The sequence below is a fragment of the Melampsora larici-populina genome, assembly GCF_000204055.1.
Source record: "Melampsora larici-populina 98AG31 unplaced genomic scaffold MELLAscaffold_9, whole genome shotgun sequence".
NCBI classification, from domain to species: domain Eukaryota; kingdom Fungi; phylum Basidiomycota; class Pucciniomycetes; order Pucciniales; family Melampsoraceae; genus Melampsora; species Melampsora laricis-populina.
The window spans coordinates 1,282,366-1,310,078 of record NW_006768773.1 but is presented as its reverse complement, the minus strand read 5'-3'; the positions used below and the strand labels follow the sequence as shown (position 1 = coordinate 1,310,078).

Below are 27,713 nucleotides of genomic sequence, written 5' to 3'. Positions count from 1 at the left end.
ATGTCCTACCAGCGCCAGCAGCAGTTCACCACCTTCATATTCCCACCAACATCATCACTGGCATCACTAAAATTCAAATTTACCGTGACTTATTGCAAACAGAAAATAACAATAAATCCTTTGATCTTGAGTCAAAAAAGATACTGTTCCAACATTTCCCAAGTTATCAAGCGTTATTACCAAAAGGTTGCGACCCAAGGCACTTGAAACCTCGCAAGCTCGGTGCCATGCAGAGATTGAGTGAATCTTCGGACGAGACTTAAAGTTTTGTACCTCCAAAGTTGAGCGCACATTCGCCCGTGTTTTTCTCAGCATCATCGTACAATAAAACATTCGGCGCAGTTAGGGTTGAATCCTCACTCTATGATCATTGATGAATTCGGAACATGTGGCGTCATTTTGCCCTTCCCATGTGAAAATTGGCAATCTAAATAAATGAGGATGAGAAAGGCGGAATGAGAAGCGAGTGTTACGGATCACACACACACATTTGCTGCCCTTGGAAATGCCGAAGGGTTAAGCAATATCCGTCCATTTGGATCGTAAGCCCGCTGCCCAGGGTTAAATTCCTCACGTTGCAGTGGAAAACTGGGCTGACTGGGCTGACGACTTTGAATTGCTTCATGAAAATACGATTGCATAAGCATGAATACAAAGCCAAAGTGCATGGGTGTAAGTTATAAAACTTCCTGTGGTGCTTTTGCAAAACAACCTTGTACTTAGGATTGACTTGTGCGGCCACTTTGATCACTCGAAGGGTGGCTGTCATGCCAGTTGATACCATGCAACATCAAAAAAGCACATTTACATCAGAGTTTGTAACCCTCATCTTTACCACGTCCACCGCATAAGGAGATCCTAGGATATTCCTTCTGGAACACATATTGTCACCAAATACATATTAGTAGCCCAGCCTTGATTTGTTCTTGAAGGATTACCAGAGCTGTTTCCTAAAAATAATCAAGATGTTGGGTTTCTCAAGACAGAACACAACATCTGGTTTCAACTCAATGTGTCATTTTGTATGTTGTTCTCAATCCAATGCTGACCAATCAGAAAGTCTAAATCACTTTTGGCAATGTCTATCCTCTCACTTCTAGAGAATCCTTTGTGGCAGACAATTGTGGATGGATATATCAATGATTATGAGTATCTTCTGGATAGTCTGAACAAGATGTTTCTAAGGTAGACAGACTGGATAACCACTTGTTTCTTTTGAAATGACAATGTACTTCAGAGATGAGAATTCTCTATCAAGAAACACTCTGTTGCATTGGCACTGCTCCTTAAATCAATTTGATCAATGCAATTTTGTATCCAAGATCCCACAACAAAGAGGAAGCTTCTGTAACTCTACTAAATCTAAGGGTGTTTCAGGAAGGAAGCTTCAAGCTCAAGTTGATTTGATTTAAAATCTCAAAAGTTATGATGAGCTTATATGGCACATTATGCAAGCAATATAAATCTGACAGTGATGCATATACCTGAATTGCCTTAACAGTAACAATAAGTTATGGGTACTGTGATTCCACGTACTTTCAGTAGTGCGAAAATAGATGGGAAGTAACTTGGGGTTTACATTTCGAAGGAGATGCGAGCTCCTTATATGGGCGAGCATCCTCTGCATGGTACAAATAAGGAAACAATGATGTCGTACAGAGGAGAACAACCTTCTGGTTGTGATACAAGATATGAGAGGTGGAATGACCCGGATCCGGTTCCATGGGATCCGGCTTACAATAGTAATAGGTCTACAAGCTGTTAGTGATCGGGACGGATCCGGTGGAGTCCGTCTCGATAAGGAAAAAGAACTTATAGAAAGCATTTGAAGAGAAATGAAAGAAAAGAGAAAAGCGCGAAAAGCGCGTATGAGGAGAACAATGGGAAAGTCCAAAATAGGGAATCACATCATCCCCTCCTTAAGCCTGTAAACTTCCTAGTTTACTTGTTTGAATTTACCTTTGTTGCGACGAGTGATCTCTCTGAGTCCACAATCATTTAGTACAATTAGTCTTTCCAGAACTTCTGTTATGAAATCGATAGAGGCGTTGTTTATCACGGTTTCGAAGTATTCACGCGCCATTACTAGATGACCTGTTACCTCGGTTTCTAGCAGCCTTGTCTCGTTGGTGGAGTCTTGCTGATGCAAAGAAGAACTCGTCGGAGGTACCTTTGAATTTTTTAAGTCGACAGCCATTGACTTTAGCTTTCAAGACGTGGCCGTTTGAAGTCATTAGGGTGTACGTACCGTGAGGGTCAGCTTCTCTAATAATGAACGGGCCGTCCCACTTTGGGTGGAGTTTTGACGGCCGACCCTCGAACTGTCTGAGTACCCGGTCTCCTGGGCGCAGGTTCCGCTCCGTATAGGACTCTTCCGTTTCTTTGAACCTCGCTTGTGCCCTTTGGTTGAGATCTTCGATGAGTTGTTGCCTCGTTGTTTTAAGTTTAACGACTGCAAGGTTACGTTGTCTGGCTATGAGTTCTAAGTTTTCATATGAGTTATCAAACTTCGTGCTTACCTCCTCGGAGGGTAGTCTCGCTTCTTCCCCATATGCCATATAAAATGGTGAAGCTTTCATCGAGTGGGAGTAAGATGCGCGGTATGCAAAGAGGCAGGTATTTAGATAGTTATCCCACAGATTCTGATTATAGGGACTGCAGAACTTACGAAGGGCATTCACCAGGGTCCCGTGGAACCTTTCGTCTAGTCCGTTTGTTTGGGGATGATACGGAGAAGTGTTCTTTTGCTTGATGTTGTTATTTTTTAAGTAATTTTTGAAGTTGTTTGAGATGAACTCAGAGCCATTGTCGGTGACGATTTCCTCAGGCAGTCCATGATTCAAAGTCATTTCCTTAACTAGCGCGACCGCTGCGTCTGATGATGTAGCTTGGAGTGGTTTTGCATATGCCCATCCTGTCCCGTAATCTATTGATCTGATGAGGAATTGATTACCATTAGCTGTCTTGGGTAGTGGTCCTACGAAGTCCATGCCCCACTTCTTGAAAGGCTTACCTCGTGGCATCAGCTGGGTAGGCATACCCTGTTGCTTTGACGGGGCAGCGTGGACTTGGCAGGCCTTGCATAAGCTGATGACCTCTCTCACGGTTTTCGCAATGTTTGGGAACCAATATCCTCTGGTGACCGCTTCAGTCACGTCCTTCTTGTTTCGGTGTCCTAGGTCTAAATGTACTTTATAACAGATACCTTCGGCCTCCAATTTACTGGTGGGGACCGTGCGTTGGTCCTCGCCCAGGTCTTCTATGTTGATCTTAACCAATCTGTTGCCGTCTATCATGAAATCCCCGGTCCCTATAGTAGAGGGGTCTATCCCAGCCAATAACTTGAGTTTATATTCGGTTAGTTTATGATAGATTTCTTCGTGGTCTTGGATGTTGAAGAGTGCAGGAGCTGTTTCCGGCGGATCTTGATCGAAGTCAGTGTTTGGTTTTCTCGATAATGAGTCGGCGGCCAATTGTTCCTTTCCTGGTCGGTAGATAATGTGACAATCAAAAAATTCTATTTCGTCTACAAAACGGGCGAGTCGGCGATTAATATGTTTCTGCGTTTTAAAATACTTCAACGACTCATGGTCAGTTCGGACAAGAACCGGCGAACCTTCAACAAATCCTCGAAAGTGTTTGAGACCGTGGACGATGGCCAGGAGTTCTCTTTCCTGTGCCGAGTAATTTTGTTCGGTCTTTGATAATTTCCGTGATTCAAAAGCGATAGGTCTGAGGTGTTTTTCTTTTAGATTTCTTTGATATAAATTATAGTCAAAGCTTACTTCTTTTTGTATTTCTTCGTTTGTGTCCTGTTGTAATACTGCTCCAATGTTAGTACCCGACGCGTCAGTGTCGAGCACAAACGGTCTGAAGGGTGCTGGGTGTTTTAAAGGAACTGTTTCACAGAGGCAGGTTTTAAGTTTTTCGAAGGCGAGTTGCTCTTCATCCCCCCATATTATTGACGTGCCGGGCTTAGGCGATCCTTCAGTCAATTTATACAGTGGTGACGCGATGGAGGAAAACTTCAAAATGAACCGTTTATAGTAAGTACAGAGGTTAAGAAAACCGCGAACGTGGGAGATATTTGTTGGTTTAGGCCACTCAACTATTTTGTTGATTTTTTCAGGGTTCGTACGGATCCCTTCTCCGTCGACGATGTGACCCAGGAACAATAAGGACGATTTCCCAAATTGGCATTTCTTACTCGAAACTACAAGGCCCTCCTTTTGTAGGATTTTAAAGATGGTTTCTATGTGTTTTTCGTGATCCTCTTCGGTTTTCGAATATATGATCACGTCGTCTAGGTAAACCAACGCGAATTTGTCAATAACGCTCTTTAGAATCGAATTCATCATTTCCTGGAAGGTGGCTGGTGCGTTGCACAGCCCGAAGGGCATCACCTTCCATTGGAAGTGACCGGACCTACAAGTAAACGCTGTTTTTTCTTTATCCGCTTCGTTCATTGGAACTTGCCAGAATCCACTCTTCAAGTCGATCGTGGAGAAATACTTAGCCCCGGAGAGAAAAAGATAAGTGTCGTCAATGCGAGGTAATGGGTAAGCGTTCTTCTTCGTGACCTTGTTTAAGGCTCGATAGTCTACACATACCCTGTGAGAGCCGTCTGGCTTTTTTACCAATAATAGCGGAGAGCTCCACGGTGAGTCCGATGGTTCAATAATTCCCTGCGCGATGCTTTCTTCCACGAACTGTTTGATCGTAGCATGTTCCGGAGGGGTATGTGGTCTACCATGGCTTTTGATGGGCCTTGCGTCGCCAGTTTCAATATGGTGTTTATACAATCGGTCCATCGTCACGACTTCCTCCTTCCAACACTCGGGAGCGATGACTCTTGCCATATGTTCTAACTTGTCACCAAAATTTTTATCTTCGATGGTGAATAGCTTTGGTTCGTAATCTCTAGGCCTGATTACGAAACCGTTCTTGACGATATAATTTCCTGAAGTGAAGTTGATGAGAGGTTTAGTCTCTCTCAACCATGGCAAGCCCAAAATTAACAAGATGTTCGGTAGTGGTAGTATGAACGCCCTGACGTTGAATTTAAAGGTCGCTATAGATCTCTCATCCTCGAATTCCGCCTCAAACGTAACAACTTCACTACAGGATTCTCGTGCACCGTTGGCTAGTCTTACGTTTTGTGGGTCCACACGTTCGATATCCATCTCAGTTGGATGGAGTTGCTTCATTTTTTAAACGCGCTCTGTGGAGATGTAGTTGGCTGCCGCCCCGCTGTCAATTATGGTGTCAAGCGGGATGTTTTGAAAAAGGCACGGATAAATCGGCAGGGACGTCTTCCCTCCCCCTTTGTGTGTTGCTAGATCTACGTCAAGCCAAGTGGAAGGGCATCTCTTCAGTCTAGGGGACGTGTCCATTTCTACTATCGAGAGGTCGACAGGATCATTCCCTAAAACAGGCAAGTCGACAGCTCTGGCTTTGAAGAAATCGTAGTCACTGATCCTAGGATCATCATCATAGGGTGAAATCGATGTTGATTCGATGGCAATGATGCTTGTATCTTCTTCATTGGGGGTGCAAACCGAGTCGCAATATTCTCGGTTAGCCCAGTTATTATAGCTAGTATTGAGGATCCTATTCCAGTCCTCAACGTTCGCGAGTTCTTTTTCAGCTAGTTCCTCGAAGTCAGGGGGACTGATCAGGGATGGGGTTCTGAACGTAGTATACTGATAGCCATCAATCAACGTGCTATCTAACTTCATCTTCTTTGATGGATCCTTTTTTAATTCATTTTCTATCCCAACATAGTAGATATTGTGTTGGTTGTTAGGATCGTGGGCCGGAACACTTTCAGGTGGGGTCTCTTCTCGGAGAGGTTGTTTATTGTTAATGTTGTTGATTTGGTTTGCGTCTAAGTCAAAGAATAGAATCCCGTTAGATGTTGTGGGGGGGCTGCTCTCGTTCCCATAAGCTCTGCATGACTTACAGCAACGGTACTCCTGATTATCTTTCAAGAGTTCAGAGACAGCTGCCCTCTCCTTTTCTAAGTCGAGTAAGGTGTCAGGATCTATATCTTTAAGCGCTTCGAGGTAACTTCTCTTGTAGGCCTCGAGGTCTTCCCTACCGTCTTCAGTGGGACCGTCGAGCGATTCTGAAGATTCCTTGGATGCCCGAACCATTCTCCCATCAGCGTCCGAAAAGGGAGTGAAGAATGGTTCCTCCTCCTGAAGTTCATGGTCTTGGAAGGGGGGCACGAAGTAGTCCAGAGATAGAAGATCGTCCGGTAAGAATGGTAGGTGCTCCATAAGTAGAAGATTAGGCTTGCGTCGGTCATAGTTGTTCTGGCGGTTCTTTCCTCCATGATAGGTCTTCTTTTTTTGTCCTCTGGGGCACTTGTCAGCCATGTGTCCTTTTCCGTGACAGCTATAGCATTCTACATTGGTTAAATCTACACTGTCAAGGTCCATCGGGCCGGAGCCATTGGTGACTGAGTGAGGTTTGCCAAAATGATTTGAGGGTCTGAAGATGTTGCGATGAGTATTGAATTGAGGTTTTCTTTCGGGTGTTTTATGAGAAGTCGAGTTTTTTTGGTCGTATCCTTTAAAACTGCGATTATTGATCTTAACCGTCCGTTCGGCTTCTCGAGCGACAGCATATACCAGTTCCATGTCTTTTTTTGACCTTATGTCTTCTTTATTGTTTATTTTCTCTTGATAGTGAGCTGGTAGTTTGTCGGTAAAAGCGAATTTACAAGCTTGAAAGGAAAGGACATCTAGTGGCATGTATGCCATCAATTTCCGGAATCTAAGTATGTAATCGTTGATGTCACCTTTGTAGTAGCAAATCTTGATTTTTTCTTGTATCTCTTCGACCATCATGTCAAAGTTATATTGTGTCAAAAATTCAGTCTTGAAATCTTGGTAATTTGATATGGTGCCGCCTTGTGCCTTGCGGGCTTCGTGCCAAAACATATGAGATTCTTTGTCCAGGTATGAGCCTATCATCTCGCCCCATACCGCCTCTGGGTAGCGATGCATTCGAAAGTTAGATTCAAGTTCCGAAAACCAGAGTTCCGCGTTGTCGCCATAACCCGTAAATTTTCTGGGTTCAGCTCGGAAAGCATCAGGTTTTTGGTAGTGATCTGTTGATCGGTTATGTTGTTGGGCTTCGAATTGGCGAATGACTTCGGCCTGTTGTTGGAAGATTTGTTGGTGTTGGTTTTGAAGGTCAGTGATCTCGCGTGCGTGGTTTTGATCGCGGTTGTGGGCTTCGATTCCGAACTGTTCGAGTTGGGCTTTTATTAAACGGAGATCCTCGGCAGGGATATTGATAAATCCGTTGTGGTCTTCCATCTTGAGGGGGTAACTGTTCGTCAAAGATAAAAAACGAAAGGTATTTAAAAAAAGGAGCTTGAGGAAGGCTTGATCAGAGTCTTCTAAAATAGAATAGGCGTACGATTTCTAATTTCTTCAAAAAGAATTAGTTGTGTTAACAGTGATTTAAAAATCAAATAAGTTTTTAAGCGCGACAAATTTTTGGTTTGTTTGGAAAACGATTTGTTGAATCTGTGTGCGTAAAGGATAGGGAGGAATTCTTTTTTTAGTTACTCTAACTAGTCGAAAGGAAAGGTGTCGAAGGTATTCGGAATAGCTAGCTAGGAAATTACGAGTGACTTACGACGGGTTTAGTCTGTGGTTTGTGGGTTTTTTTATTTGTGTTTCTGGTTGTAGGGTTTCTAGAGAAGGGGAGATAAGGGAGAAGCACAAAGTTAGAACCGGTGGTCACAGATTAATGGGAGAACCTTTTTCGATATCAGGTTTGGTGATATTAAAGCTTAGAGAAAAAAGAAAAATGATAAAGACACACAAATATATATTTGTGATTCCACGTACTTTCAGTAGTGCGAAAATAGATGGGAAGTAACTTGGGGTTTACATTTTGAAGGAGATGCGAGCTCCTTATATGGGCGAGCATCCTCTGCATGGTACAAATAAGGAAACAATGATGTCGTACAGAGGAGAACAACCTTCTGGTTGTGATACAAGATATGAGAGGTGGAATGACCCGGATCCGGTTCCATGGGATCCGGCTTACAATAGTAATAGGTCTACAAGCTGTTAGTGATCGGGACGGATCCGGTGGAGTCCGTCTCGATAAGGAAAAAGAACTTATAGAAAGCATTTGAAGAGAAATGAAAGAAAAGAGAAAAGCGCGAAAAGTGCGTATGAGGAGAACAATGGGAAAGTCCAAAATAGGGAATCACAGTACCAATAAGCTACTGTATCATAAAGTAAAAGTTAAAACTGGAAAGCTTATGTTGAATTTCTTGAGCAGTCTACAGATTTTCTCATTCACCCTGAAAATGAAAGCCTGTAGGTTGTTCATTGCACTTCAAGCCCAATTGACATTGTTCATTATGGAGCCTGCCACAAATTGCCATTTGATGGTCTTACCACCCTTGTAGCAACTCCATGGTCTTCCCAATTCACCAAAAACCCAGTGCTTTTCTTTTGTACACAAACACATCTCATCCATTTCTACCTGCAGATACTTCCTGATGTTCCTGACCAAGATTGTAAGTAGCAATCTTCCATCAACCAATACTACAGCATCTTGGCCAACTATCTATTATATCAATTTTCTTGTGGACCCATTATCTGAAACCTGTGAGATTGATTCAGAGTCAGTTTTTCCTGCATGGAATGTGTGTCATTTTAACTAACCCTATGGGTAGTAGATAGCAGGAGTCAAGGTGAGGCCTGAACCCAGCATACCAAATCTGAGGAGCAACAGAGATTGTATGACTTGAATTGAGTAATTTCAGATACATAGCTTACAAGATTGTTGCTCATTTTGAATTGAGATTTAACTGAGGCTACCATTTTAAAACCTCTCTTTTATTGTGTCAAATTGCCTTATCTGATTCCAAGTTGGTCAAAAACATACTCACACTTGATTTCTTGGTTGTCCAGTCTATCTGGATCATAGTCACCTTTGAGCAACTGGAAGCCTTAGCTTAACAGTCACCACCTTTATCATTCAGGCCATTGACATATGTATGTGAGTCAAAACTGTCTAAAGACCATTGTCCTTTTTGAGTGCTTTTGTCACATTGAAAATTTGATGTAGAAATGACAAAAAGCCATCTATTGCATAATTTGGGTCAAAAATGATGCAGTAAATTAGTTAGAGAACAATAATTTTTAACCAATCAGCCAATAAACTAGTTGTGCATTTAACTTTCTATACATTGGTCACACACGGATGAGTAGATCACATTCATTCTACTTTTGAACCAAAACTATTGGGCATTTTTTAAAAGCTTTGTGTCTATCAGAAACCCTTGGATTACATTTGTTTGTGAGCCTAGCCCATGTTTGCTTGTCACTAATTTACAGAGCCTTTGAATAGGTATGTATGTACTCATGATGATGCTTTCAATCAGGATTTTTTAGCCTTCAAAATTTCAGCTTCAAATCTGATTTTTATGTCATTATATTTCTGAATAGCTTCCAATTTTGTGGGGCATTTATTACTGTATGCTGAATGGTTGAATTCTAGACTGTTGATGTCAAGTGGTTGAGTAGAGCTTGATGACCGTTCTGTTAAGCACACATGACATTTACCTGATGCCTGGCCTTTACAAGTATGACTCCAATGTCCTCCACCACACCTCTCACAAATTGTATTGAATTTGCACCAGTAGTAATGATGGCCAATCTTCAAACACTTTTCACATTGCTCATTAATCTTTATATATCTGTGGCACTTAATCAATGATTTTTCAATTTTGAGACCCTTCTGCTCTATTGATTTAGCAATCTCTTGAGAATATGTACATATGATCATTGAATTCCCACCTGCACACCTAGAATAGTGCAATTGGTCAATGTTTCTTGGGTCAATATTGTTGGAATCACAAATCTTGTCAATCAGATGATGTTTATTTTTATCAAAGATACCCCTGGGTAGACCTTTCAAGACAACCTTGTACAATTGAGACCTTGGAGTGAAATCTGGATCTACCCTAGGTCCCCATGTTCCCAAAAATGTCATAAGCCAGTTTGCTGCCAATATAGAGTTTGCTTCCAACCTCAAAGAGCCTCCTTTAAGCTGTGAAAGTTGGCTGACTTTGATTGGTTGATTTTCAATTGATGCTTGTAATTCAGTCAGAGCATTGTTAACCCTTATCAAGGACTGTGGTGAGCCCAAATTCTTGAATGGTAATACACCTTGGCGTTTGTGAATATAGAAAATATTGGTTGTGAGAAGATTTGATTCCAAAGGGCTGGTTTCCATTGGGGGCAATTTTATTTCTTCATCTTGGTGGATGTGACTTGCTGAACCAAGATTCCCAAGGTCAAGCTTAGCAGGAGATTGGAATGGTGTAGATCAGATCATGAGTAATCATGAAGGCAACCCAGCAATTATTCAAACTTACCTGCATAAGTGCATCATGCAGCTGACAAGGGTACCCTTTTGAACAGTCCCCAAAGTAGTAACGGGCACAGGCACCTGGAATTCCTGGCTGCAAGCTATTTGTTTGTTTGTAAAGATGATTTATAATTAAAAGATAAAGCCATAAAAGAGACATCTCTGTATCTTGGTGTGTGAATTTTCTAACTGTGGGAGCTTATCAGCAGTTGCCCTGAGAAGAGTCTTCCATCTTAGCAAGATCCACATGCATCTGTATTAGAGGCTCCACTTGTCAGAAAGGAATGAGAATTTGAAACACCTTAGAAGCTTATCAATTCTCAGCATCTTTCAAACAACGTCTGGGCAGGAGTTTTGTAAAATAATCTACTGTTCAAAAATCCCTAACACAGCAGCAGCCATTCAGTCAAGTGAATAGAACATGACTTATAACTCCAAATTGACCAAGAAATAAATACCTCACAACATACAAGTGACAGCTGTTGACAGTTTTGGTAGACAACTCAGGTGTGTGTACGGCAGGGGATTGAAAAGCTGTAGTTTGTATTTTTGTTTCTTGTTGTTTTAAACATTCAGTTTTTGCAATTACCACACCAACAAACCATGTGGACCACCACCATTATTCTTGGTATGCAACAGCTTGTATATGATCTCAAAAAACTGCATACTTGAGCTTCATATGCTACAGATTGTGTAACTTGCCAAGAATAGGGCCTTTCAGCCAATGTGGTAGAGTCTATAATTATGTTACTCAAAGCTGTGTATACTTCCCCATGTATAGTTTTTTTTTCTTTTTTCACAACTACACACGGCCAGAAAAAACTATGTTTCTGGCTCAGAAGTACATATTTTTGAGCTCCAAACAAAAGACATACTTTTTCCAAGCCGGGTCTAGCTGCAAAAAAACAAAAAAAAACTATACACGGCAAAGTATACACAGCTTTGAGTACCGTCAATGTCATGGAAACTGACACATCAGCAACAGCACCAGACTGATAAGTTTACTCAGCTTTTGATTTCTCAGATGATTATTGATGACAAGCCACATGATAAAACTTCACTCCTGTGTTTTTCTCAATTGATGTGTTCAAAATCTCAATATGTACTATTGAGGATGTGCGCTTTACACATTAGTAATTTGTTTCATCAGATTTTGAATCAAAAACAAATATAACCATGCCATGTGATGCTATTCATATCAGCCTCCAGTGAAATTAATATATCAAATACACATAGATCCAAGTTTCATGAAACTCTACATGATGAAGCCAAAATCAAAGTCTCTACAGCTTCAAAAGCCAATTCTTGACAACAGGTTGTGGGAAAAACACCAAATTCAACTTAAAACTCTAAGGGTGCATTCACTTAAGATCTGTCTGGGCAGAAAGTGCATTCTGTAAATTTTAAAATGCAAAGATGAACCATACTCCACCAAACCAGTACTTTAAATTTTGCAGAATGCAATTTCTGAGCAGAAATTGCTCAAGTGAACACACCCTAACTAGAGTGACATACCTTAGTGAATTTGCCCAGAAGGCCATCTTTTGTCTTTCTCTAGAAGCTTGATCAGATGATTGCTCAGTAGTTTGTTCCCATCCGCAGTTTAGTTTTTGAAGTTGGCTTTCAAAAAACTAGCCAAATTGAGAACAATGTGTGCTAACCACAGTGCCTGTGAAGGGCCCCCCCCAACATTGGAGGCCTTCAAGAGTACAAAGGCAAGCCTTTGTACTTGCTGGAGCCCTTAACGTTGGGGACCCTCTCCACGGGCACTGTGAAACATGTCTGTAAATATGTAAAATTAGGCCTGACATGAGTGAACCCTGGGCAAAATCTTGGATAGAAAAACAGAAATTCCCTGTAAACTGTAGCCAAAAGGCAACTTTTGCCACTGTATTTTAACGCTTTTCTCTTAGAAGACAACTCTACACAGTATGTGCAAACATGAATAGTGAATATCACTGACAGTGCTTGTACTGTTGGTGAGAAATAGCAAGAAGATTTATTTTTACTACAGTTTGATCAGTTGGGGGTTTATGTATCCAATCTACTTGCTTTGGGGATTCAATGCATATTTGACAGACAGCCCCTTGGATGACAGGGATTGTTTACTTAATTGAATTGGGGTGATCAATGTGGGAGGAGGCTGCTCAAGTTGATTTAAAGCACCATTGATAGCTGGAAATCTATGTGCAGGTAGAAGAGGAGATTATAAAAAGACTTTCAATTAAATATGAAGTGTTTGTCTCTCTTTTTCAAAAAAAATACTGAGGTTGGAAAGAAAGTTGAATGTAGGCTAAAACCTATGACTCCGGTACTGTGTCTGCTTGTCTTGGGTAAATTCATGCAGATAAGAATGAAAACATAAAAATATTTTAGTTTTAAGAACAAATTCAGCAAGAATAGGAAGAAGTTTGATAAATCAGTTACCACTGTCACCGTTGAATAGGTTACTGGGTGTGAACAAGCCCTACACTGGCAAAATGATTGAAAGTAGAATGGATCATCAAGTCATCTTGCACTGTACATCTGAACCATCAATCATATGCTACATATGTGCAAACATCTGAGTAAATACAGTCAAACCCGCGCAATTGCATAATTTGGGGGGAACATCCGGCCTATGCAATTTCACGGGTTATGCAAAGTGAGATAAAATACAGGATAGGTTAAAATGCATAAAGTTATGCATATATGCAGAGATAGGCCAAAATACATAGCATTATGCATTTTTGCAGGCTATGAGCTAGGCTTTAAGACTTAGGACCCAAGGTTTATGCCTAATTATGTACTTTTTATCCTGTATTTTGAGTAAAAGCTATGCAACTGGGCTTCCAAGACCCGGTTTTTTGGGGTTTTGACTTATGCATTATCATTTTTGACAAAATTATGCAATGAATCCAACTTTTAGCCCGCACCAAGTCGGGGGAAGTCCTGGCCTATGCAAAAAGGCTGATTATGCAGTTGCGTGGGTATGCAATTGCGCGGGGTTGACTGTACATAGCTATCAGCTACATACAGGTCCTCTGAGTTATCTGCTCATCTGGATAAGCAAATCACATGAAATACAATCTCTAACTTTGTTCAAATTGAGACAAGTGTTGTTGAACTTGACTGCATATATCAGAATTGGTACTTGGGAAATATTCATGAAGCTGTTTAACAGTAACAGAAGGGGAATGAAATACCTAGGACCCAAATTCTCATCCAGGAACCTTTTTAACACTGGCAGTGTACAGAAAACAATGAGCACTGGGAAGGCAGGGCCGCTGGCATAACCATAGGGAGTTTGTGACTAGGCTCAGTGCGGACTGTGAGTGTTGAAAATATCAATGGGCAGAGTTGGCCAGTCAGGCTCAGGTCTGACTTACAGCCCTACTGATCAAGGGTATGCTCATGACTGTTTTTTCACAACACTACCTGCTTCCAACATGGAGGGTATGCCTTAAAAGAATGGAACAGGACTCTTGTCTTGGAAATCAGACTTTTACTACCTCCATCCCACCTATCCAAAATTCAATGAAATCCTAGTTCTTGACTAGATGGCCATTCTTCTCAGGTGTATCAGTCCTTTTCAGTTGTATTTGTTTTGTTAGTGTAGTGTGCAATTGAGCCAAAAGCACTTAAAAAAGAAATGTGAGACCAATTTTTCTTAATAATGATAACAACACCCTGTGGGGCGCGAGCGGACATAAGATTGAAAAACACCTAACAAGAATGAGCACTGTAGAGAAAAAGATAAATGTAAGAAAAAATTATAAGGCAAATGAAACTACTACGTTACAAATAGTCAAGATAATAATAAGCAGTAATAGGATTTGAAAGAAAGTAAACAATAATCTGAAAATAGTGCTCCATCCTTCTTTTACAATAATGAACAGCTGTACTGAAAAAAGTTGAAAAAATAAGCACATCAATAACATAATATCTTAGAATAGCATAGAATAATAAACTGAAAAGAATAATAAATAGGGATCAGAGGAGGGTGGGACGCAACATGTAATGGAAGATGAATAGGAAAAAGAAACATTTGTCGACAAAAGTGAACACAACGGGGATAGATTTGGATGGTGGTCAACAGCACTGTCATGATCTCCGTGAAGCCAAGAAAAGCTGAAAGGTACCCGAAAATGTCAGTCCCGATTACATATGTAGAAGTCCGAATTATCCCGTTCCCAAAAGTTAATAACAAGTCTCCAGAGAATTGGAGGACTGCCGGAGGTTGGGAATCGCGGGAATGGGAATGGGCTGTATGAGCCTGTACTCACCGCCATGTTTCAGTCCAGAGGTTTAGGCTGAGCAGCACATACACATCCTTCTTTGTAAACATTCGTCCCATTGGCCGGCATAGAAACCATACCTTGCATATGTTTTTAATGCATTTTGAGTACAACAATGGAGCGTGCGACATAAGACTACATTACATTTCGATAATCTTGACCAGACCCATCATAACATCAAAATCAGAGTCTTCCAAGTTCTTCAGATGATTTCTCTGACTTAAGTTGAGTTATAGGGGTTGTAAAGGGTTGCAAATGAAAGGACCTACTGGAGAGCCGGATGAAAAACCCTCGATAGCTGTCACTTTTTAATCAGCATCGATCAAGCGCCATTGATCAGAACGTTCTGAGGACAAGACTAACCTGAATTTGATCGGAAGAGAGTCGATCAAATGACTTGTTCTACTTTCTTTATCGTGTTTCTCTCACTTGAAGTGCTCTGAAATTCAGACAGGCCAATCCTTGGTTTGACAAGCTGGTGGTGCTGTTTGGTCTAGCGTACGCTCTTAACTGGTTTCTTCCTTACGATCTTGAGTCATTTTTGATTATCTCAGCTTATAATATTCGATTGAGCCATTAGTGTTTAGTCAAAAAAACATCGTTTTTCAAACTAATACATCCGAGAGCTTTGCTTGTTTGCCTCATCGATTTCGATCGATATGTTGCTTTGAAGCGGGTATGAGTTGATGATGCTCCTGCTCTGGAACTGCAAATCCTTTCAACGCTCGGTGATCATTGGAAAGAACGTAACTTTGTGTACATACATATACACGAAGCCAACGGTGTGGCGCTTTGTTGGATGTTTCAAAAGAAAAGTGCAGACCAATTGGGTGTTGACCAACTCCTGTATGCCCATTCATTCATACAGCTCCCATTCCCATTCCCATCCCATTCCCAATCTCCGGCAATCCTCTGGTGCTCTCCAAGTTACCAACCACAAATTGATGCTGCTGACCAACCAGATCACAAAACCAATCACCTGTTCCGATATTTACAGTTCAAAATTGTTTAGAAACCTGGGGCTGAAGGACGGGACAGGATGAATGACTAGCGCCCATAGGGTGATGATACTACGCGTTGCCAACAGAAAGTTGACATCGATATGCTGAACGGGCAAAACAGGAGGGGGTTTAGTGTCCAGCGCTATCAAACAAGATAAAGTAATTCCTCTTCCGTTTGTCTTTTAATTGGCAGACTTTGAGATATTTACTGGCTTCAGGATGAAGATGTGAGATGGATGAGACGTGACTGACCAAAGATTTTAGGTAACTAATGTTATCTACCCCTTGTTGATTGAACAGACCTTCCTTATCAGTTATCATAACAGACTTTAGAAGGAGACATCGCGAGTATTCTTATGGTCAGAAATTTTGGTCGACCTCACCGATAAGGATGTGATGGTGTTGGTGTGCGCCTAGACTAGAAAGTGGTATGTTTCAGCTTACATCACTAAAATTCCGGGATGAGAAGTAAGGCAAAGTATAAGTTATCGCTCACCGAAACTCGGTCTCAGAATTTGATTCCTTATCAGCATCACTTCTTTAGGACCATGAACTTCGATAACCAATGAAATTCGAAATGAGACAGATTAGAGCATGGAGTGTCGAGAGATGACCATGTAAGCTAAGTTCGAGAATGAAGATGCGCATAAAGTCAAAGCATCTTTCTCACTACCTACCCAGTCAAGATTTTCTAAATCATCATCTTATCATCTTTCTTGGTTCTTGAAGCATAATCATATTCATTATTTATTTTTATCTCCTTTGTTGTTGTCGTCAGTATCATGTATTTCATTCAGACAATTTTGATCCTTTCAATCACTATCACCACATCACTTCCCTCAACAAGGTCTCTTCCAAGCCCCGCTACACATCTAACCCGACGTAATTATGACTATGAGATCATACATGTGGATAACACCGCATCTACGCCTCGGCCTACCTTACATCTGTCCCAGCAAGACGATTTAGGCCATTGCTTGAAGAAACCCTTGACTCCGAGGCTTTGGAATGAGATGAAGATGGATGATTATTTGAGGTCTTACCCTGGTGGTAATAACCTCACTTTGCCAGTTCAGTTTTCGTCTCACACCTCTCAAGCTTCCGGAAGCTTTCATCCCAAAGACTTATAATCATGTTATCGCTTTTAGGGTTATGCAGATCAAGTAGGCGTGACGAATTTCCAGTGCGGGATTGGAACTCAGTGTAGTCCTTCTCAGGTTAGCTATTCTTACACATCCACACTAATAAGAATTCAGCTTGGACTTTGATTCTGACTCATTGAACATCAGATTTGCGCGGGCTCAGATGGTAGAGACTGGTATGCTTTAGCTTCGGCTCATCGTTGGAATACGTTTAACAACCAAATCTACGAAGCGACGGCTTATGCAATTGGTATTGTTTCAGGTGATTCTCCAATCTGATCCTTTCATTGATCGATTTTTCTTTTTCAGCTAAACTGATGCTGATTCTGAAAAATTTCATTCATCTCCTCAGACATAACACCCACTATGGTAAGCCTGGAAAACTAAGAAGGCATCAATCTTACGTTGATTTTCTGACTTGACACTCTGTGAATATTTGAACGCAGATTGACGATTTGATTCCAGACCCCTCGAACTTTTGGACTTGTGCGGCAGTTTACTCCGGTGTTTTAGCTGCAGCAATCACCGGAACACCGGCAGCTGTCTTTGGAGTAGGCGCTGGGAAGATACTCTGGATGATGTTGATTGGTGGAATGTATGTCGGTCCGGCCGTCACATGGATCATGGCTAATCTCGAAGTCCCCGATCCACAAAAGTTCACCCGGGTATGTTTTTGTACCACTTGTTTCTAAAGCAGACGCCAAAGGTTCTGACCATGTTGTGGGTATCGATGTACTTTCGCAGTGGTCAGAATCGATATATAAGTTGCAAGATTTTCAGAGTCACTTGCAGGCCGCACTCACCAATTATACTCAAGCTATAATCGATTCTCCGATCAGCTCTGAAAAAGGATTGTATGGCATCTCGAAGAATGGAACCATGTTTGAAGAGATTGCGAATCAATCCGAGAACGAAATTCAGACGCGATTGGAAACTACATTGAAACTCAAAGCTCTTAAACATATCTTGAGGATACAAGTCAGTGTCTTCATCGTAATAGCCTAATAAACTAGTGTGATCTTGAATCTAACATTCTGTCTTTGAATTCACAGAACGCCTTTATCACTCGAGGAAGCGTAAGCCTTTAAGCCATATGTTCCGAACTACACTCTACCTTCAAACTGACCTCTGACTTACGTTCATCACAGGAACCGTGTAATGGTGATGGTCCAGGTGGTTCACGAGCTGGCAACGACCAACTTTCATATTGTGATAGTTCAGGAATGTATGTTGATCCCTAAACCACTCTTATCCAGCAACCCGCATCTTGGCTCACATCATTCCGTATATGTGCCACTCCGATTTTTTTAGCATGATGAACATTGTGATTGCGGATAAGGATCAAGAAAAGCCGCTTTATCACGCTTCGCTCATCTTTGAAAAATATGGAATCAGTACCGAACTCTTGACTACTATCGCTTGGAAATGTCAAGAAAAATATGGAGAGTATGAACATAAGACAGTTGTGGATACGTGAGTTTTCACAAGTGAATGAAAAAACGCTCGATTTCAAACGACCTAGATCTGTCACTCGGGTTTTCTGATCAGACCATTAAACCATGATTGAAACAGAACACATCCATACGACACGGACTCCTCCTGCCTGTTTAATCTACCCGTATGTGATCTAACGAGTGAGTTATCATATCTGTGCTTTGATGATCATCTGTGAAAAAAGACTTCTGATCGTTACATCTTCAACTGCTGCAGAGTATAGATCGGATGACCACGATATGAACACAGTACAAGTGTGCCGGAAAGTCGCCAAGCTTCCTATCTGAACCAACCACATCTTTCGTTTCCTCAGTACATTATTCTGTACAATTTTGCATTTGTACATACGCATTTCGAGATACTTGTATATAATAAGCGTTGTGTGATGGGACATGTATAACTCTGCATGCAGGAAAATGTTTGCCCAATTTTGCCCACCAGACTAAAGTCTAAAGACGCTTGGCGAACCGTGTGGAGCCGTCTGGGATAACCAGACTCATTATCAAAAAAATCTGGAGATAGATACATGTTCCTGATCTCAACAAAGAAAAATGGTAGCGAGATGTATGTAACAAAACATTGAGATTTTTGAGACTTGATAAGTGACGTCATGTCTACACTTTGTTGGATGAAATGTGTTCTGTCAAGAAATCAAATGCTTCTTCAACAAAGCTGAAGAAGAATATCACCGCCTCAGGGTATGTCAAATGGTCTTCGAAGCTTGAGTGATACGGCTACTCTGTCATCAAAGAGAAGATAAGCTGATAGACAGTTTATTTTGCATGATCATTTAGGTGAGAACCAAGCTAGCATGTAGGTCCTTCTGGCCCCAGCTCTTGTGGACAAGAATACTTTTACAGAGCTCAGAAAGTAGATGATTGGATGGTCAAGAAACTTTTCTAATGATGAGTTTCCTCGAAATTGATACATATGCTCTCGTTTAGAGTCGTGAACATCATTCTTACAAGATAACAACTGGCTACACACAGTCAGATGCTTGATTTTCAAATGCAATAACAATGTTGTGGTAAAGATGTGTGATTAAGTAAACGAGCGCAGTGGTCAAAAATAAAGCGTTATACAAGAAGAAGATTTATTTAGTGATAACATTATGGGAGAGAAGAGTCGTGGAAATGACCTTCTCGAACACTGCTGAGGATAGCCGAGAAAGAATTTGAGGGAGATAGTAAAACCGTTCCTATATTGAACTTTTGTCAAAGGTTCTTGAGAAAATCAGGTTCGTCGGATCCTTCTTTGAGTGCATTCGCAATTGCTGCCATCTGCTCATCCCAATTGAGTTTTGCTGTCTGAGTCATGTATTCCTAATGAAAGGGTTTCAAGGAAATCTCAACTTGCTGCAGAGGGATATGGTAAGAAGAATGAAAAAACCACAAACCCCTCCAAGACAATGTAAAGGTCTACCCCTCGCATCCAAGGGGACCTCGGATTTCTCGTTCGTCTCCGCGACCTCTGCGACCTCCGCGACCTCAGCCAAAGTGGTTCTAGTTGCCTCCGCTTTTTTAGTCTCGAGTTGTTCAATTTCGAGTTGGCTGTATACAGGGACTGATTTTCGCTTTATTTTGATGACTGTTTGACTGCTGGCCAGCTTGTCAGGAGAAGGTTGCGGTCGGTCGCTTCCGGAGAAAGAAATGGGTGATTCAGTGTACCTCGCAGACTCCCGACTTGGAGTCTGCGGCCTCGAAGTGTTAACAACTATACACGAGAACCTCGGAGAGCCGGAATTAGTGTAAGGCTGCATCATCAAATCCAGTCGCAGGTATCAGTTAAACGCAATTCAAGAATGAGATGCACAGGAAAGGTGCCATCTGAGAATCAAGATAAGGTGGAAAAGGTCTCACCTGCATACCGGGTTGCTCTGGACCCTTAGATCGATAGTGCATGAAATCTTTTGGACTTCCAATCAAACTCTTGAGGTTTTCAAACTTCTTCATGGCTGATTTTGATCCAGTCAGTTTCTTCTTTGGCCACTTGAGGTTACTACCAGTATCATACTTTGACGATTTTGGGAAAAAGCAATGCCAGACCATGATTTCAAATTTGAGCGTGTAGGGATAACAGGATAGGATTAATGATGAGTCGAAGTGATTATAAGGTTTAGTGCGGATCAATATCAAGATGATGGTTGGAAAGAATGAATTGTATCAAGAAGGGGGTGTGAAGTTTAGCGCAAGGGGCGAGAATGCTGAAAGATGAGTCTTCAGGGATTGAAGTCAGACTATTTGTAGTGAAAAATGATATATCAGAATATATATATCTCTTGCTCAAAGGAAATAATAATGGGCTTGAATGGCTGTGTCAGTTGGGATCTTAACGAATCATGCTGAGACACACACAGGACTGAGGTCAAGGGCGGTCATGAGCAAATCAGTTGCGTTCGCAGATCCCGCAGACCAGGGCAAGTAGATCGCAGTCGGTGAGCTCAACGTAAGTCGTCTAACCCACGCTCAAGCCAGAGCAGTATCTCCGGTAGCACATCATACGGATTCAAATTTCGGATTCTGGATTTCAAATTTTCAAAATTTGATTCTTTTCGATCACCAACTCCGGATTTTCAACATCGCACCACAACGCATCACTACGGATTGCAAGAGGTATGACGGCACCCATGGAGTTCCGAAAGGAAATAAAGAAAGGGAAAGGAAATAGTAAAATAATCAAATCACAAAAGAACTCAACTTTTGATAGAGATTGTTCTTTTTCAACATGGCCACCATTGGCTCAACAAGTAAGTGTCCCTGGTGATGGCATGCCACAACCTTTAACCCTAGATGCCAAACAATGTAGGACCAGGCTTTCTTGATGTAGGAGACTCATGCTCTGATAGAAGCCTTCTAATTACCCTTAACAGTCAAAATGACTTGGATCAAATAGATTGTGCTATCTAATTCCTATGAAACATCAAGCTGAAGAACAAAGTATCAGTCAAAAAGAGAGAGCCATGAAAATGTAAAGAGTGAAGACATTTAATAACTTGAGCGCTTTTTCAATGACCAGATCACATGGAGTATAACAAAGAATGTTTGGCCTCATCAGCTGACCATTCACAACCAAAAACATTTGCATCTGGGCAAAGCCAGTAGATTGTGAAGTTGAGGAGGGATCTTTGATTCATATGAAGGGAAAAGTGTGTGCTACTTGCCACACAGCAAGTACCTGATTGAGGGTCTTGTTCAAAGACAGGGGCAGTGAGTTGATAAAGGACACGAGAGATGGCAGATGATATTGCCTGAGACATTTGGCACATAGTTTGTAGTTGGTCAGAGGTCTCTTGGCTCCTACCAGAATGGCTGGCTGGCAGCAAGGACAACCAGCTCTTGACTTACCTGCTTGCTGTTGACCATCTTGATGTGCCTTGAGGCTTGATCTTTGTGAGCTACCACTGATCAACCCTGGGCCAGCAACACAGCTGTTGTGTGCTGTGCTGCTGGTATGTTGCAGAATTTACGTGCCGCACTGTCACACAAATTCTACGTAAAGGTTGCAGGCCACCCCAACGTGCAACAAGGTGCTTGGAATTGGGGATTTTTTCTGACCGCAACAGGACTTGTTGCATTGTGGTCCATACAAGCATTGGTTTTTGAGTTTTTTTTGGTGCTGTTGCGCATGCTTAATGATACTGATATTCATTGGTCAACACAATAATCCCTTGATGCTTTTAAATTTTAGTGATTTTCCCATACAAGGTGCATTTCAAACAGATTTTGCCTGATCTTGGTATGTATTTGTCTGGTATATAAAGGGGATCTTTTTTGTGTGAAGATACCACTCACAATCATATTTTTCAATTGTTGCCCATTAGAGTTTCTGAAATTAAATATATTCATGGCTTGTCCTCAGATTATCTTTGATCATTCATCTTTCCTTCAAACAGTTTGTATTTGACATGCAATGCTGAGTGAAAAGTCTATAATCTCAACTCACCATCTTTATTCATGATTTGAATTTTTCCACATCACAAAACTAAACATTTTTATTTGGGTAGCTTATCAGTAACTCATGGCTTATATTACTTGGTGGGCCTCATAGATTTGCCCTTACATGGACTTTACTTTACCAAATCCGTGAAGCACTTGATATTGAAGGGGATGGAGGAAAACAACTTTTTGAAACTGCTTTCCTTCTTTACTGAGGTGCAGGTGAGATGCAAAAGTTTTCTAAGCCTTGTTCAGATGGTTAACACATTTCAGTGATAAGCCTTACATATCATCAAACCTTACACAAGTAGTATGTGCTCAACATTGTTTGGGCAACACTTGTTTAGATAAACCATTATGTAGTTGTAAATCTGAATTTATATGCCAAACTTGACAGTATTTACTAAGGAGCTTTCCTAATTTCAATTCAATGACATATTCTTTGAGCACAAGAGGTGAGTAGCTTATTGTAATTAAGAAATTCGATGTTTACAACTGGTGCCAAAAATAGTGTGTTGAGCAAGAAGCGCAAGTTCTATGGTATAAAGTTCACTTGCTGCGTGCATCCCCTCAAGCATTTCAAAAAGGATCATCCAAAAACTTCAAAATGAGAATGATCTGGGTTATGTAGGACGTAATTACATGATTTCATTTAGAAGATAATGAGATCTGAAATCTTGTATGTATCAATATATTTTCTCAGTAACTGTTTTGCAATGGAACAAACCAAAACTGCAATATTCCTCACAAGTTAGGTGGTACAATCTTATGAACATTCATTTTTCATTTTCTGTCAACATAAGAACAACTTATTTTAGCTAGACAACCAATTTTTCAACTGTCTCTGGGTCAACTATGCGTCCAGAAGTTAACTTCCACATTGAGAAACCTATGAAGACCATGCTTGAAATATACACCAGTTCATCAACCAGCAAACCAAAACCATAAGTAAGTCCAACATCCATTCTCCCTAAACAAAATCTTGATGATGTATACCTCTTGAATTGATGAGTTCAAACTTTTCTTGAATGAACAATCTGTTGATGAAACTGTTACAAATACAAAGAAGTCTTTATCCAAAACCAAACCAAACCAATCCTTGTTTCTAAACAATTCTATCAAATCCAATATTAAACTATACTTCAACTTTCAAAATCTTTAACTTGCTTTCAAATAATTTCATCATCTACATTGTATATATATCTAGAGCAAATAATATTCTTCATACCCAACTCCCTTTACCTTTCTTTATCCATTTTGACTCTCAAATATATATATATAGAGAGAAGGTAATCAAACCCTCAAAAACCTCAAATAGAGTACACAAAAAAGAAATATATAAGATATTAACAAGCAAATGGAAAAAAAAACTTGATAAGAAGAACATATAAGATTTTTAAAAGAAAATAAAAGATAAACAGTATCAAAAAACAAAACCAAAATTCAAACATCTAAAACTTTATTTTCTTTCATCAAAACTTTAAATTCGGATATATATTTCATTTACACATGTTTGGTTTTCATTTTTATCTTTCATTTCTTCTCTCTTTTAAGTTTTCTCTTCTTCTACTTCTCCTTTCTCTTCTCCTTTTCCTTCTACTTCTGCTTCTACTTCTACTTCTGTTGGTGTTTCGATTTTCTCTTCTTTTACTTCACCGTCTCCTTCGACTTCAACTTTCTCTTCCTTTGTTCCTTCTTCTTCCAAAACAATAGCCTCCTTCAATCCTTCAACTTCTTCAACTCCTATAACAGCTCCTGTTACTGTTGCTGTTGCCGGTGCTCCAAGTTCTATAGGTCCATGATAACTATTAGGTAAAGGAACCGATCCTAATCCAGTTCCAACGACTTCATTCATCCCAGTTCCTAAGATCATAGCCTTTAAAGTTTGTTCAGACTTAATCTTTCTCATCCTTTCAGTTTCTTCTGTACCACCTGTCATCTTTAACTTTTTGCCTCCCACAAATCCGGCTAATTCGATCGCAAACTCATCATCTTTCCCTGATTCCTTTAAATTCTTTTCTCTCATCCTTTCCGCTGCTTCAATGGCTTTCAATCTAGGTTCTGATTTAGGTTCTAAGGCTTTGACTTGCATTAAAACTGTATCTAATCCATCCCTAGGATTACCTCCAATCGAATTCAATCCTCCTCCTCCTCCAAAACTGTTATTACCAATCGGAATAAACTCTCTAGGTTTGAACTTACTGACTTTTCTTACGTCTAAATAATCTTTAACATGTCCAAACAATCCTGAAACGGCCGTTAAATCTTCTTTCAAATCTTTCACTAAATCTTCTTGATAATTCAATAATTGTTGTTCATCTACTATGTTTTGTAATTCTTCTTCCCATGATTTCTTCCATGATGGTTTCAATTGAGTGATTTGGGATGTAAGTTCTTCTAAATCTAAATTCACCGCATTGATCGATTCAGCTACTGATTTCATCGTGGCAGGTCTAGGTCTGATCTTTCGATTAGTAACATCTTGTTTTAAATCTTCTACTGTATCTTGTAAGGATTCAATCTTCGTCACTAAATCTTGACTACGAGTCTCAAGTTTAACTTTTCCTACATTAATTGAAGTCCGCGGTGCTGCAATCTTAGTAGATGCTACTTGTTTCACTTGTTCTGCTTGTGATCGAAGTGTACCAATCATATCTTTAGTCTCTCCACTAAATGTACTATACATCTGTCTTAACACTCCAAGCTCTCGTCTTAAATCTTGTACTTCTGTAAACTGATTCTTAAATGTACTTGAGATTTGTTGTAACCTAAGTTCTGAGAAACTAACAGCCGAGTTAGGTTGAGCAGGTGATCCAACAGGTGAAGTGACTGTAGCCATAGGAATTTCGGTTATAGTTCGAGGTGCAATAGAAGCAACTTCAGTGGAGGTACTTTGACCAGTATTCACACGTTGTAGCATATGTCGTGCCACATTCTTGAATTGAGAATCCGTAGGTCGTAATGCAGGTGAAGCGCTAGTAGAATGATTATCAATCATAAACGAATTTGAGGCAGCAGCACTAACAGATTGACGTCGAAGGGTAGTGATTGATGATTTAAGATCCTTCAATTCCCTAGCCAATCCTGACAGACCTGTATCTATGTGCGATTTCACTTGATCCAAGACTGATGCCAATCAAAAAAAATCGATAAAGTAAATTGAGGCTGTATATCACCAGATTTGAGAGAATAAGACATACCATCAATATTCAAGCTAAGAACTACCCGATCTTTTACCTCATTCATATCTTCTAATTGATACTGAACACCACACTGAGGATCCCTAATGTAGATCGTTGGAAAATCGTCGAGTCCAGGACTATACTGAAAGCGTTCCATGAAAAGTATCCTCAAAGATGCAATCGTAGGTGATGTTTCTAATTTTGCCTTCTTAACATCTCTACCTAGCTGAAGAAAGATTGTAGGCGTAGTACTCGTATGTGAATCTTGAGCTGTACTAGAATGGATAGTATTTGTATTGGGTGTACTCGTAACTGGTAGATGTGTGGTTCGCATAGTAGGAGAGCCTAATGGTGTAGAAAGTTGAATATGAATACTTGTGTCTGTTTCCTCAAGAATGGGCGAGATAGGCGCCCTGTCTTTGGGCATTTCGGGATCCGTATCTGAAATTTTGTATAATCAGATCAAGCCACATCAACTTGTCAGTAGTCCTCTTCCAAGCATAGAGAGCAGAGCTTGATCGGTAGGAACAGTTACCGAGAGGTATATCACTAACTCTTTCTGCTACTCTTAGAACGTGATACAGGTGATGGACTTCTAGTCCTAGTATCTGGAGTCTCTTCCTGGTCTGATCGAGTTGGACCTTTAGCCCTTCGTACCAGCTCCCTACCTGCTTCTGTCGCTTCTCGAGCTCCATCATCATCATCTCGAGGTACCAAGAGTGCGATTTGACTTGGAGACCGGGGTAGTGCGGGAACATTGATGCCGAGTCCGTGGGTTGCTTGACCTTCACCAGACCTTTTGTGAGGTGAAGTAGTGGCTGCGATCTTGTTGTATGTATAGGTAGAAAACCGTTTAGAAGCCCTTCGTTGTAAGGTGTCAGTCTTCCGTAGCGCTTCAAGTGACGATGCTTGGGCTAGATGATCCGGCCGTGGTGGTGGTGGAACTGGAGGTATGGGTATAGCATAGGTAGCTGGATTGCTTGCATTATGAAAAGCACTAGCCGTGTTGGTCGGTAGAGGTGGACCTGGGGGTGGAGGAGAGGCTCTGTTACCTCTCAATCGTTCTGAAAATTCATTCACTGATCGAACTGCTCGATTGACAGGTGAAACTCGCGGCTTTGAAGAGGTACCAGTAGAAGATTCAGGACCAGTTGCTTCACTAGAACTTTTGATTCGGCTGGGGTCATGTGATTTTGATGGAGCGGAGTCAACCGTAGGTAATCGTGAAGCCGAGTATAGTCCAGGACTAGCTGGTCGTGATGATCGATGAAAATCCTGAGCATTGGGTGAGGAGCTGACTGCACTCCTCCGAAGATCTTCTCGACTTTTGGCCGCAGATAAAGTTCGACTAACAGGAATAGCCCGAACAGAAGACGGATAAGCTCCAGTTGGACGATCGGGAGGAAGATTATCACGACCGGGAGGTCGATTAGGAAGAGAGCCTATGGAGGTATGAGCCTGATCGATTTCTTGTTGTCGTTTAGCTGCCCTCCATTTTGATTGTTTGACTTTCAACCCTTGAAGTAAATGAACTACAATCTGTCGTATTTGAGGTAAGTGCTGTTCTAATGTCATAGGTGAGGCATCTTCAGATAAAGCTGCTTCGAGACAATTTCGTAAATCGTCTGGAACCGAATTTAAATCACTAACAAGAAATCAAGAGATAGTACGATCATCAGATCGATAACCGAGAGAAGTAAATCGGATCTTAGAAGACAGGTGGAGATGATGTTGACCAACTTCATATCAATACCTTCTTTGGAGAATGCTAGACTTGCAGCATTAAACTCATTCCCTAATCTTACGTAAATATCAGATACACAACTTTCATCGATCCTACCATGCGACCAATCAGTGAGACTTTCAAGTAGCTGCTTAGTTGCGACCAATAATCGAGTCACAGTAGATTCCATATGAGAAGAGGTGAGTGGATTGATAGCAGTCTGTGGAAAAGGTTTCAAGGAAACAAACATATCCACTTGATTGTCTGGTTTGCGATCAAGATAAGATAAAATCACATACGCTTGTGCTGCTTCTAGTACTTTGAGAACTACCACTGGCACGATAACCAGAATTGGCTGGAGGAGAGAAAGCGGTGGATGAACTTGCCCCGTGAGAAGCCGTTGGATTGAAAGGTGTGGTAGCAGATGTAGATCCATTACGTCTTGACTGTGAATTCGAATTGGATGGTGAAGTCATTTGAAAGGGAATTAGATCGGAGCAGGAATCGAATGATCAAAGGATAGTCTTGTCCTTGACGGTTTGGAGGGTT

The 27,713-nt window shown here is 40.9% G+C and overlaps 4 protein-coding genes across 4 annotated transcripts; 1 reads left to right on the top strand and 3 right to left on the bottom strand.

Annotated features, from left to right (window-relative positions):
* Positions 1-9,417: 9,417 nt before the first annotated feature.
* On the bottom strand, positions 9,418-10,812 carry MELLADRAFT_104433 (uncharacterized protein; the record flags this gene model as incomplete). Its single annotated transcript, XM_007407431.1, has 3 exons — positions 9,418-10,173; positions 10,418-10,511; positions 10,781-10,812. 3 exons carry the CDS (start codon positions 10,810-10,812, stop codon positions 9,418-9,420), a joined length of 882 nt encoding a protein of 293 aa, XP_007407493.1.
* A 5,658-nt stretch (positions 10,813-16,470) lies between these two features.
* MELLADRAFT_104432 (uncharacterized protein) lies at positions 16,471-18,611 on the top strand (the record flags this gene model as incomplete). Its single annotated transcript, XM_007407544.1, has 11 exons — positions 16,471-16,758; positions 16,837-16,905; positions 16,978-17,092; positions 17,183-17,199; positions 17,277-17,495; positions 17,575-17,808; positions 17,883-17,906; positions 17,979-18,055; positions 18,142-18,303; positions 18,403-18,464; positions 18,541-18,611. 11 exons carry the CDS (start codon positions 16,471-16,473, stop codon positions 18,609-18,611), a joined length of 1,338 nt encoding a protein of 445 aa, XP_007407606.1.
* Positions 18,612-19,266: 655 nt separating this feature from the next.
* On the bottom strand, positions 19,267-20,645 carry MELLADRAFT_71304 (uncharacterized protein; the record flags this gene model as incomplete). Its single annotated transcript, XM_007407430.1, has 3 exons — positions 19,267-19,646; positions 19,721-20,077; positions 20,184-20,645. The coding sequence occupies 3 exons, from the start codon at positions 20,370-20,372 to the stop codon at positions 19,539-19,541; spliced, it is 654 nt and encodes a 217-aa protein (XP_007407492.1).
* Positions 20,646-24,162: 3,517 nt separating this feature from the next.
* MELLADRAFT_23004 (uncharacterized protein) lies at positions 24,163-27,381 on the bottom strand (the record flags this gene model as incomplete). Its single annotated transcript, XM_007407429.1, has 6 exons — positions 24,163-25,194; positions 25,285-25,373; positions 25,436-25,753; positions 26,227-26,493; positions 26,689-27,086; positions 27,182-27,381. Coding segments are annotated over 6 exons (2,304 nt in total), but the record flags the coding sequence as incomplete, so codon positions are not given.
* Between the last annotated feature and the right edge of the window lie 332 nt (positions 27,382-27,713).